General features: G+C 40.9%; 2 protein-coding genes across 4 annotated transcripts in view; one reads left to right on the forward strand and one right to left on the reverse strand.

Annotated features, from left to right (window-relative positions):
• fra10ac1 (FRA10A associated CGG repeat 1) overlaps positions 1-4,759 on the reverse strand; it is an 11,638-nt gene extending 6,879 nt beyond the window's left edge. The window contains exons 1-8 of one of the 3 annotated variants that reach the window (XM_027163264.2): positions 4,620-4,759; positions 3,538-3,617; positions 3,121-3,213; positions 3,001-3,046; positions 2,795-2,871; positions 1,819-1,902; positions 1,649-1,733; positions 1,500-1,545 (exon numbers count right to left, since the gene is read on the reverse strand). In XM_027163264.2, coding sequence (XP_027019065.2) covers positions 1,500-1,545; positions 1,649-1,733; positions 1,819-1,902; positions 2,795-2,871; positions 3,001-3,046; positions 3,121-3,213; positions 3,538-3,617; positions 4,620-4,649 — 541 coding nt within the window. In that variant the 5' untranslated portion in view covers positions 4,650-4,759. Of the gene's footprint in view, positions 1-1,499; positions 1,546-1,648; positions 1,734-1,818; positions 1,903-2,794; positions 2,872-3,000; positions 3,047-3,120; positions 3,214-3,537; positions 3,618-3,731; positions 4,016-4,619 lie in introns of those variants that run through there. The other 2 variants (XM_047817646.1, XM_047817647.1) reach the window with 2 other exon arrangements.
• A 2,982-nt stretch (positions 4,760-7,741) lies between these two features.
• lgi1b (leucine-rich, glioma inactivated 1b) overlaps positions 7,742-12,500 on the forward strand; it is a 5,515-nt gene continuing 756 nt past the window's right edge. The window contains exons 1-8 of the mRNA XM_027163285.2: positions 7,742-8,435; positions 8,535-8,606; positions 10,779-10,850; positions 10,932-11,003; positions 11,092-11,163; positions 11,257-11,426; positions 11,510-11,674; positions 11,819-12,500. The exon at positions 11,819-12,500 is cut by the window's right edge and continues 756 nt beyond it. Of these exons, the coding sequence (XP_027019086.1) occupies positions 8,242-8,435; positions 8,535-8,606; positions 10,779-10,850; positions 10,932-11,003; positions 11,092-11,163; positions 11,257-11,426; positions 11,510-11,674; positions 11,819-12,500 (1,499 nt within the window). The 5' untranslated portion in view covers positions 7,742-8,241. The remainder of the gene's footprint in view (positions 8,436-8,534; positions 8,607-10,778; positions 10,851-10,931; positions 11,004-11,091; positions 11,164-11,256; positions 11,427-11,509; positions 11,675-11,818) is intronic.

The raw sequence follows: 12,500 nt of genomic DNA on the forward strand, positions 1-12,500 counted from the left end.
AAAAGAAGCTGTGATTAATGAAATTTTTTTTTATGATTTCTTTTTCCTGCACAGAAACATCAAGTCTGAAGCTCTAGCGCCATCTAGTGGCTCATGACAATAACAAGGATCAGTCTGTGGATCACGTGACACACCACATAACCTCATGTAAATAAACATCTAAACGTTTCATCGGAGTTCATCAATAATCTGGGCACAGACTCCGTAACATGGGACTAAAATCCTTCTTAGTGTAAAGTTTTGCTTCTCGTGACATAATTCTTTGAAATGTTGGTAAAGAGACGATTAAAGAGAAGATCCTGGTGAAGATAAAAGTTATTCATGAAGCATCTTAAACTGTTTAATGCAGCGGTCCCCAAACACAGGGCCGGTAACCGTCCGTTTGTCATTTGGTACGGAGAGAGACTCACGGAAAGAATAAATCATCAAAGAGGACGGCTTTAAACAGAGAGGACGGCTTTAAACAGAGAGGACGGCTTTAAACAGGGAGGACGACTTTAAACAGAGAGGACGACTTTAAACAGAGAGGACGACTTTAAACAGAGAGGACGACTTTAAACAGAGAGGACGACTTTAAACAGAGAGGACGACTTTAAACAGAGAGGACGACTTTAAACAGAGAGGACGACTTTAAACAGGGAGGACGGCTTTAAACAGGGAGGACGGCTTTAAACAGGGAGGACGGCTTTAAACAGGGAGGACGACTTTAAACAGAGAGGACGACTTTAAACAGAGAGGACGACTTTAAACAGAGAGGACGACTTTAAACAGAGTGGACGACTTTAAACAGAGTGGACGACTTTAAACAGAGAGGACGACTTTAAACAGAGAGGACGGCTTTAAACAGGGAGGACGACTTTAAACAGAGAGGACGGCTTTAAACAGAGAGGACGGCTTTAAACAGGGAGGACGACTTTAAACAGGGAGGACGACTTTAAACAGGGAGGACGACTTTAAACAGAGAGGACGACTTTAAACAGAGAGGACGACTTTAAACAGAGAGGACGGCTTTAAACAGGGAGGACGACTTTAAACAGAGAGGACGGCTTTAAACAGAGAGGACGGCTTTAAACAGGGAGGACGACTTTAAACAGAGAGGACGACTTTAAACAGGGAGGACGACTTTAAACAGAGAATACGACTTTAAACAGAGAGGACGGCTTAAAACTGAGGACGACTTTAAACAGAGAGGACGACTTTAAACAGTTTCTTTCTAGCTGAGGAGAAAATTGCAGAAAGGCGAAGAGGAGATGACACATGACACTAAACACTAAAATAAAGGCTTATACAGTAATAAACCCTGTTTAAATATGCATATTTGTCTCATCGCACAACCAATCACAGTATTCGAAAGAACGTGTCGTACATCAGCAACGAGGTCAGCTCCGCCTCCTCTCTAGAATAAAACTTTTCGGCTTTTCCTTGCTTCGAGTTGCTCTGATCAACAGCAATAAAGGCACAAAGAAGCCTTAACGAATAATAATATGCGACATACTGACCTTTTCCTGATATTACTTCATTTTCAGTGCGCCATCTGAATCCAAACTGCAAGAAGGAAGCATAAAAAGATCATCATCATCATCATCATCATCATCATCATCCCCTGAAACGATGAGTTCAGACATGTAAGTGACCGAACGAGATCTACCTTGTTTTCTTTGTATCTGCTGAGGTCAGCAATACAGTACTCCTTGAAGAGCTTGTCATAGTACTTCTTCGCCAGCTCTTTCTCCCTGAAAAGGCAGATCGGTTAAAGGTTATGACCGAAAATAGACGATTTAACTAGAAGTGGGTTTTAGAAAGGAAATGAAAATGTACCATGTCATATCTTCCTCATCCTCGTCCTTCCAGAGGAAGCGGTGATTTTCTCGAACCACGTCCAGATCCGTCTTGTCTTTTGTCCTGCACACGGACGCGTCATTAATTAAAGGTGGGGTCTCAAATATTTGAGAAATGCTCCAGAAAACTGCCAATGAGCAGAAAGGGGCGTGTCTTGTCAATATGGGCGGAGACAGTGTTCAGTGCACGTGTGCGCATATTCACAGGTCGGAGTTTCCCGAGTCGATAACTCCTGAGCTAAACGCTGTTACTACACAAAACGCGGTTGTAGCTGCCTCTCTACATTACTACGATAGAAAAGAGGTGTTATTTGTGTAGTAACAGCGTTTAGCTCAGGAGTTATTGACTTGGGAAACTCCAACCTGTGAATATGTGGCCAACTTCCTGCTCCTTCAGTTCTCTCCAGCGCTGGAAAGCTGATCCTATATTAACACGTCCTACTTCTTGTCCTTATCGTAAGTCTTTCTTCTCTTTCTTTCTTTGTTTTTATCCTGCATGTCGATGTTAAAACCGCTTTCTGCTAATGTCACACACGCGCACCGAACACTCTCTCCGCCCATATTGACAAGCCCCACCCCTTTCTGCTCATTGGCTACACGTTTGTTTCGATGTTTGTTTAGCTTGTCGTCCCGACTCGGTTTTCTAAAGCATTTCTCAAATATCAGAGACCTTCAATATGCGATAAACGTTGTAAAAAAAAACATTTAAACAAAAGCGAGCAGACGAGCTTAAAAAAATAATAATAATACTTTTCACAATTATTTATTTAAAGAACATACAAAGAGATCACAAATCCTTTTTTTTTTGTATATGCTTGCATTACAGCAACGCCAGGAATTATTCATTATACCAAGTTCTGAATCGCAATTCTACGACAAACATCGATTCAAATCCGTCTGTCCGTCCGTCCGTTACCGTGGCACTTCAGGTGGACGGAGGAGCGTCTGCTACTCACATGGATCTTCTGAAGTCTTCCAGCTTTCCTCCATAGTACAGTATGTAATCGCTGACAAACTTCTTATGCCTCTCAAACTTAAAGCCAGCATCAAGGATCAACAGGTTTTGAAGAACGCGAAAGTCGTCGGTTTAGATCATAAATCATATTCGGTTAAAGCTGCAAAATTTCTAGGGAAATGTATCAGCGTTCAGCTGAAAGGATACGGCATTCATCGATATGAGATGATGGCGCCGATTTCTGGCCTCCTCCCTGTAACATAAATCAGGATTAGTACACAGGAAGAACAGACCAACACTTTACACCTTATATTCGATCTTATCTACCTGTCCCATTCCTCTGCAGCCAGGTTACTGTGAGCGACCTTCGTGCGTTTCCCTCTGGGGAAAGGCTTCTGCAGCAGCTCATCTTCACGTGCCCTGTTAACAAGGTGTAATTACAGTTCAATACAATCCTGTAAGTGTACTTCATCTTCACTGAAGAAGGATAAATCAGTCAGAGATTGACGTTATTAACCCTTTCTGGGTACGTCTTCATGCTTTATGGTTGACGCAAGAAAATTTGCTCAATCTAGACATTATTGTGACATAATGAGAGAAAGAGATTATTAAAAGCTGTACAAATGATGACGTGATGTAAGGAAATGTTTTGGCTGATTATTATAAAATAAATGTAAATGTGTGAAAAAATATATATCGACGTTTTATAAAAACATTACGGTCCAACAAGAAAAAACACCTCACCTCTTCCCTCCACGTTGTGATGAGCCTCCTCCACCCTCGTCATCGCTGAAATCCGAGTCATAACCACCGCCTCCGTGCACCTACACAGCAAAAACATCTCCAACTGGTGATAAAGCGATAAACAAGACATCTGTCTCCTGTACGAGAGCCATGAATCCTCTGTGGATTTGCAAGTGATTGCGTTTTTAAAGAACCTTAAGGTCATCTTTCATTTACGAGACATGAATCATCAGCAGAAAGGATTACGGACTATGCCAGAGAGCCGAAATGCTTCGTGATCTTTACAGGAAGTGAATGTCAGCTCCTGGAATCTCCACTTCAGCATTGTGCCGTACATCTGATCCTGATCATCCGATTTCAGTTGTAAAATGAAGGGCAATCGGTTCCCACTTCCTCTGAGTCATTAACAGCATTATGATGAATAAAATCATTTTAATGACCGCACATAGATCATATGACTAATAAACAAATAAAAATGATGTACAGTTTTTGCTTCACTTAAAATTCAGGCCTGTCTTGTAGAAGGAGTGAAGAGATGGAGCAAGAGATTCTCCAGAAGAGATGGAGCCATTTGATGGGAAACCCACATGACGACATGACAGTTTGTCAGCATCTGAAGCTCAGGATCAGATCACGGACAGATCCTGTAGCTGTAAGAGAACTCTCTCACTTTACAGCTACAGGATCTGTCCGTGATCTGATCCTGAGCTTCAGCTACTGACAAACTGTCATGTCGTCATGTGGGTTTAACATCAAATCCGACAAACATTACTATTCTAGATTGTGCAAATGGTGTGTTTGTATTGGTGTCTTGCACAATGTGTCCCAGGATCCACCACCAGCCAGAGCAAGATAATGGCCTTGAACCCTCAGCTGTATACATGAGATAACAAGTAAGGGCGTCTGCTATATGCAGTAAATCTACTGAAGCAGTACACATCTGTAGTATCTATAGGGTCAACAGGGAATGTAGGACTCATCGAGACAACCAAGAAAATACTAAGCGACACAAACCGATTCACGGCAAACTCTTATAATCTGATAGAATATTAAATGATCACTCAGTTATTTATTATAACCACCTTGACGAGGTCGAGTCCGCTCGGATCCATGCCTCACATCTGTGTTTACGCGACAGCGCTGGCGAGTAGTTTGAGGCGCGCAGTGATGACGTATTAAGACGAACACAAAGAGCGCACATACTATAATCCATGACATAAAACATAAAACATGACAATTGTGTACTTATATTATTAGTGAATATGCGGTTCTTAACTGGGCTGTTTTTCCTTCAACGATACCAACATAAAAATCAGATTTATCTACACATAAGAATAGCTTTTTAATGTAAACAAACGGAAAGGATCAATTGTCTTTGTGAAGATTAGAAGAAAAGTTCTCATAGACACATGGACACACGGACACATAGACACATAGACACATGGACACACGGACACACGGACACATAGACACACGAACACATAGACACATGGACACACGGACACATGGACACACGGACACATAGACACACGGACACACAGACACATGGACACACAGACACATAGACACTGACACATTGACACATATACATGGACACACAGACACATGGACACTGACACATGGACACACTGACACATATACACATGGGCACATGGACACACAGACACATGGACACATAGACACATGGACACTGACACATAGACACTAACACATATACACATGGGCACATAGACACATGGACACACAGACACTGACACATATACACATGGGCACATAGACACATGGACACACAGACACATAGACACATGGACACTGACACATAGACATGGGCACATAGACACATGGGCACATGGACACTGACACATAGACATGGGCACATGGACACATAGACATATGGGCATATAGACACATAGACTAGCCTTGTTTTCTTCTCTAAATGAAAATATTCAGAGAGGAAAAGGAGGAGGAGGACTGGATGCATTGCCATGTCAGACCATAACAACCAGTCTCTTATTCTCTGAAATGTTCTAGATGAATGAACTGAGAGAGAGAAAGAGAGAGAGAGAGAGAGAGAGAGAGAGAGAGAGAGAGAGAGATGGTGGGAGAGAGAGACAGAGAGAGAGGGAGGGAGAGAATAAGAGAGCGAGTGAGGGAGAGGGAGAGATGTAGGGAGGGAGAGAGATAGAGAAGGAGGGACAGAGAGAGAGAGAGAGAGAGAGAGAGAGAGAGAGAGAGAGAGAGAGAGAGAGAGAGAGAGAGTGGGAGATATGGAGGGAGATAGAGAGAGAAAAAAGAGAGAAATGGGAAGAGAGGGAGGGTGAGAGAGAGATAAAGAGAGAGGGAGAGAGAGAGGGTGAAGCATGGAAACAAAAACTCGACTGTTTTTAAATCTTTTTGAGAAAAGATGAAAAATGTCCCAGTGAACGGAACAAAGAATGGCTCGGCCATACAGAGTTCACCATAACTGTCAAATTATTACTGCATGATAAATGGAGTCAATGAACAGAAATATTTAGGTTCTTGTGTCCGTGCTGAAAAACTCAGCTCACACCAACCAGCTTCTAGCTGCCAGAACACACTGGGGTGATCAAACTGGTAGAACATCTTTGTTTTAGGTGGTAAAAAGGACAACATTTCGTAATGAATTTTAGAAAAGAACACAACAGTAATGCATTAGAAAATGAAGTTAGAAAATGTAAACTTAACTGGTAAAGATGGTAGCTGCTCAGTCCATGTTGGATTTTCCCCAGGTGAACATTATAATAAGGACATATTTAGACATAAAGTAATATTTAATATTTAATCTATAGCCCTTCACCTGTAAGAGCTTCTTAATGAGTTCCTTTTATAGATCAGATAAATCATTTTATAGATCTGTAGCTTTGTAATAATGTTTTGTGTGTTTTTTTTTTTTTTGCAGTAGTATAATATTCATAACCTCTGTTGGCTGTATAAGATTGTTTTGTATTTACTTTGTGACAAGGATGATGAAATATTTGAATTGCTTTTAACAGATTCTTGTAACAAGTATTATTAGTGCATTAAAGTATCATTATTGTTTACGCTGGTATATAGTCATTATTAAATGAATCATTACAATCGCTTGCATAACAATTCAGCTATAGTTAATTCTAACAGGTCTGAACGCTGCAACTGCTACAACAACAATAAAAACCTACTACAGTTACATTAATAACCTACAACAGCTACTGACCCAACAATAACAACCTACTGCAGCTACAACAACAATAACAATGTACTAATACTAAAACAACAACAATAACAACCTTCTACAGTTACAATAACAACCTTCTACAGTTACAATAACAACCTACTACAGTTACAATAATAACCTACTACAGTTACAATAATAACCTACTACAGTTACAATAACAACCTACTACAGTTACAATAATAACCTACTACAGTTACAATAACAATCTACTACAGTTACAGCGTACAATAACAACCTAATACAGTTACAATAATAACCTACAACAGCTACTGACCCGACAATAACAACCTACTGCAGCTACAATACCAATAACAAATTAGTGCAGGTACCACAATAACAGTGTGCTAATACTAAAACAACAACAATAACAACCTACTACAGTTACAATAATAACCTACTACAGTTACAATAATAACTTACTACAGTTACAATAACAACCTACTACAGTTACAATAATAACCTACTACAGCTACTGACCCAACAATAACAACTTACTGCAGCTACAACAATAACAATGTGCTAATACTTAAACAACAACAATAACAACCTACTACAGTTACAATAACAACCTACTACAGTTACAATAATAATAATGTACTACAGTTACAATAACAACCTACTACAGTTACAATAATAATAATGTACTACAGTTACAATAACAAACTACTACAGTTACAATAATAACCTACTACAGTTACAATAATAATCTACTACAGGTTATTACCTACCTATTACTACTAAAACAACAACAATAACAAAAACCTACTACTGCTGCAACAACAAAAAATAACCTATTGCTACAACAACCAACAACAAAATCAACAACCACCTACTACAGCCACAACAATAACAGCACCAAGATGAGCACAAATATAGTAGTAAACCCCTTATTTATTTATTTATTTATTTATTTATTTATTTATTTATTTATTTATTTATTTATTTATGCATTTGTGTAATGTTGGACATAAAACACGGCATAATGAAGCTACAAAGCCCAACAGCGTCCTTTTCTCGCAGCTTGGGACTCAGGTGCGTGTTTCATGTCTCATGAATATTCCGATGAGTTTAATTCCCAGAAAGCGCTCATGCGCAATCGCAGGAAAAGAGAGAAACCCCAAGACCATTGGCTGAAGCCCTGCACACATCTTTATTTATTGTATCAGAGTCTCCTTGGTGGGCTGGCATGGTCTCTACACAAGGCTAACTGGCTTTAGAGGGATTTCTGTCCAATTCTTGTTGATGTTATTGTGATTTGCTGTATTATCTTTTGAACCGGGAGGTTTTACGTGCGTATTGGCGCGTCTTTATATTCGGGTCCAGACGCTTGGATGCTTTTCTGAGATCTTTTGCGTTATCCATCAAACGACGCGCATCCTCATAGCACCCTAGGCGTGATTTCCCTGAGGAACAGAAGGCTGTTTGGTCTGACTGTATCCCAGACAGGATCTGAAGTGAACCGGGACAGGATGGGACACGGCTGCGGGACGGTGGGGTTCACGGTAACGCTGCTTTGCGCCGCCGCGGTCTTTCTCTCGGCGGAGAGCCGCAGGGGCAATAAGCAGCCCCGGTGCCCTGTGGGATGCACATGCACCAAAGATAACGCCTTGTGCGACAACATCAGGAATGTTCCTCACGCCTTCCCTCCGGACGTCGTCTCATTGTAAGTTGCCTTGAGATTTCCATCGTGGCTGCGCGTAAACATTAAAAAAAAAAAACAACAACATCCATGTTGATGTATTATGACGTGTTTCTCCAACAGATCATTCGTGAAGTCTGGATTAACTGAAATATCCCCAGGAAGCTTTCTGCACACGCCGTCTCTCCAGCTTCTGTGAGCTCTGTTATCTCGTTATATTAATAATACCAACTGCGTTATAGCATCTTAATGGTGTTTTCACTCTGATGGCTTGGACGTCGCCATGGCAACCCAGTGGCTGCGTTTTATTTTGGAACATTTATTCATTTTTTTATTATTTTAGTGCGTCCTCTTTGTGTTATTGTGTTGTTGTGGGTCTGTTCTTCGTTAGGCTGGATGTGCAAATGTCTGTAAACAAGCACTGTCTGTTCCTTCACCAGGACCAATATTAAGGAGTCCATTGAGCTCCGTATCTAATCACTTAAAACGATTAAATAGGGTTGCCAGATTGAACGGTACAATTAAAAGCTAAAGTAAAGATGATCCGAAATGACTCGATGCTCAGACGTTTATGGACACCTGACTATCACACCCCATCGTTCCATATTTAGTCCCTCCTCCACTCATCTCAGAAGGCTTTCCAGTAAATGTTGGAGCGTTTAAACTGTGGGGTTTTCTGATCATTTAGCCATAAGAGCTGTGAGATCAGTGAGAAAATGGACTGATGTTGAGGAGATCTGGAGGAGGAGGAGGAGGAGTCGGGGTTCCAATTCATCATGTCTTCATGGAGCTCTCCACTTAATGCCTGGAACAGATATTTTAATGCTACAGCAATTATTTTAATAGGACAACAGTAATTCAATTGAAAAATCAATCATTCCTTATATCAGTTGAGGCAACTAATAATCAAGCTCTAAATAACTTATTTATTTAAGATGGTTTACTAGTTTGATTTTTTTTCTTAACTCCTTTCTATTATTTTTGTCCTTCTAAAAGGTTCCTTCAACATCATTTTCCTAGACGTTTCCGCTAGAAAGTTTACGGCAGGAAATTCCAGATTTTCAGACTACTCGTTCTGCCAACATGAATTATTTCTAACTTTATAATCTATAAACATTTACACAATAACAAACATCCTTTTACAATGACTTTAAATAGTTCTAAATTATGTTAAATTATGTAGCTCTGCTGTCGAAAGACGTTGTTTTTCTGTCCCAAATGTGACTAAAAGATTTAAAGTACAGAACATTGCCCAATCTGGCAACACTACAATGTGTTGTGGTGTGTAAATTATACAGTGCAGCATTTCTGTTGGTCTGGTTTTGTATATTTTAAGGTTTTAAGTCGGTCAGTTAAAAGGTTTCGATTACAAGTCTTGAATAAACGAAAACGAACGATCATTGATTCGATTTTTGAAAAATAAAACCTCAGAAATTGTGTCACTACTCACAATTTGTCCAGAAAATGCTTCCAAATTTCACTTTTGTTCCAAATTATTTTGCTTTCTGTTTACAATACATTAGAGTAGACTACACACAGCAGATAACAATTACGTTGTCTTTTACGTTTGGTCGGTTCGTGGGCGTCTTCGAGTGTCAGGATTCTATCCAGAGTCGCAGATAATCCAAAAATGAATGTGTAATTATGTCCGAGACACATTTGCAACAGATTTAAATCTGTTAGTTTAAACCACTTCGGAAGATGGTCTGGACACATTTTAGCCACATGCTAAGTGCATATGTGTCTCTGAGGCTCATTTGAGTGTAAGGAGTTGAGATTTTTATTAAATGCATATTATCAGGATACAGTGGCCCAACCTGAAACACCTTCCTATTAAAGGAATAATTTAGTGGGAAAAAAAATTTCTTTTCTTATATAAGGATGTGAGTAACACGTCCCCTTGTTTAACTTAAAAGAGTTTTATACCACATAGACTAGTACTTGCAGTAATAATGTTCAGGGCAGCAAGTAAACATTTCACATACGTTCCCATACAATAAAATTTAAAACTACGGCTGTCGAAGAGAGAGAGCGAGAGTCTTTTGTAGTTTTATCCAACTCTGAACCCTGGAGCAATACAGGAAGAAGTCGTTATGGTGCTTGCACTTCCTCACATGTGGTTATGTGAAATCAGACTCATGTTTGTGTTTACTTTGAGTCTTATGCTGGATCATAACCGTATGTTCCTGGGTAAACCCCCCAAAAAAAATTCCCACCAAAAGTCCCACCAGTTTTTAAAAGGATAAATGGTAGAAAGATACGTTTATTATCAGACACTACAGACTGAGATGTGTGTGTGTGTGTGTGTGTGTCTGTGTGTGTGTGTGTGTGTGTGTGTGTGTGTGTGTGTGCTGATTTGGTTGACAGCTTGTTTACAGCCAACTCTTTCGACTCTATCGATGAAGATGCGTTTCAGGGCCTGCCGCACCTGGAGTACCTGTGAGTACCTTGCGTCGCCCTTTATTACTTTTTAATGCTGTAAATGAATTTTAACAATTTAAACGAGACAATTTATTGCAGGTTTATCGAAAACAATAAAATCGAGACCATGTCACCTTTGGCCTTTAGGGGGTTGAAATCTCTCCTTCATCTGTGAGTATATTTACAGTATTACTGGAGAACAAATTATTAACTCTTTTTATCGGGTTTATATTTAAATATTTATCTGTGCACCGATCAGGAGCCTTGCCTATAATAACCTCGAGACGTTACCCAAAGATGTTTTCAAGGGAATGGATGCCTTAACGAAAGTGTATGTTCTGACACATTTAACAAATACTCCTTGATAGAAAGTCCTTTTAATGTTCATGGCATCGGCTTTAACTCTAAAGACGTGTACTATCAGGGATCTTCGAGGAAACATGTTCGTCTGTGACTGTAAGCTGAAATGGTTAGTGGAGTGGATGCACAACACCAACGCAACAGTGGACCAGATACACTGCAGCGGGCCACCGCTTTATCAAGGGAAGAAGATCAACGAGCTGATTCCCCAAGCGTTTGACTGCATAACTGCAGGTGAGACGACGTCAACGGGAACGTGGATCTGTTTTCTGATCCTGTTAAACGAGACAAATCTCCACATGTACTTTCTGTTACAGAGTTTGTTTCCAAGAAGACCCTGAAGTTTGAGTCTATCTCAGTAGAGAGCTTCAGCATCGGGAGCGATCAGTACGCCGTGTTTGCGCAGCCTTTTGCAGGAACATGCAGCTTCATGGAATGGGACCACGTCAACATGGAGTTCAGACCTTTCGACAGTATAGAAAGTAAGACTTTTTTATTATGATCTCAAATAAAAATGTGTGCAACCAAAAATTCTTAAACTTGTACCATTTCACCATTTCATTTTCCTCACACCACGTCACACCATGACGCTGTGTTTCATTTGTCTTGGGTCCGTTTTTTCTCAGGCACCTCTACTGTTGTCTGTAAGCCAATGGTGATCGACGACCAGCTTTTCATTATTGTGGCACAACTTTTCGGGGGCTCGCACATATACAAATGGGACACGTCGGCCCACAAGTTCATCAAGATCCAAGACATCGATATCCTGAAGATCCGCAAGCCAAACGATGTTGAGACCTTCCGCTTGGAAGGTGAGTGGTTCTTTGCGATAGCTGACAGCTCCAAAGCAGGATCCACTACAGTGTACAAGTGGAACGGCAACGGCTTCTACTCACACCAATCTCTACACCCGTGGCACCGGGACACGGATGTGGAGTACTTGGAGATCGGCAGCAAACCCCATCTGATCCTGTCTAGCAGCTCGCAGCGGCCCGTTGTCTATCAGTGGACCCGGAGCCAGAAGAGGTTCGAGCGCCGCACGGACATCCCCGAGACAGAGGACGTGTACGCCGTCAAGCATTTCCGAGATAGGGGTGAGCTTTATATCTGCCTGACACGCTTCATTGGTGACTCGAAGGTGATGCGATGGGATGGTGCCATGTTCACCGAGGTGCAGAGTGTGCCATCACGTGGCTCCATGGTCTTCCAGCCTGTGACTGTCGGAAGCTGGCAGTACGCCATCCTTGGCAGCGACTACTCGCTCACGCAGGTCTACCAGTGGGACTCCAAGAAGAGTCGCTTCGTGCA

The sequence above is a fragment of the Tachysurus fulvidraco genome, chromosome 8 (assembly GCF_022655615.1).
Source record: "Tachysurus fulvidraco isolate hzauxx_2018 chromosome 8, HZAU_PFXX_2.0, whole genome shotgun sequence".
Taxonomy (NCBI): Eukaryota; Metazoa; Chordata; class Actinopteri; order Siluriformes; family Bagridae; genus Tachysurus; species Tachysurus fulvidraco.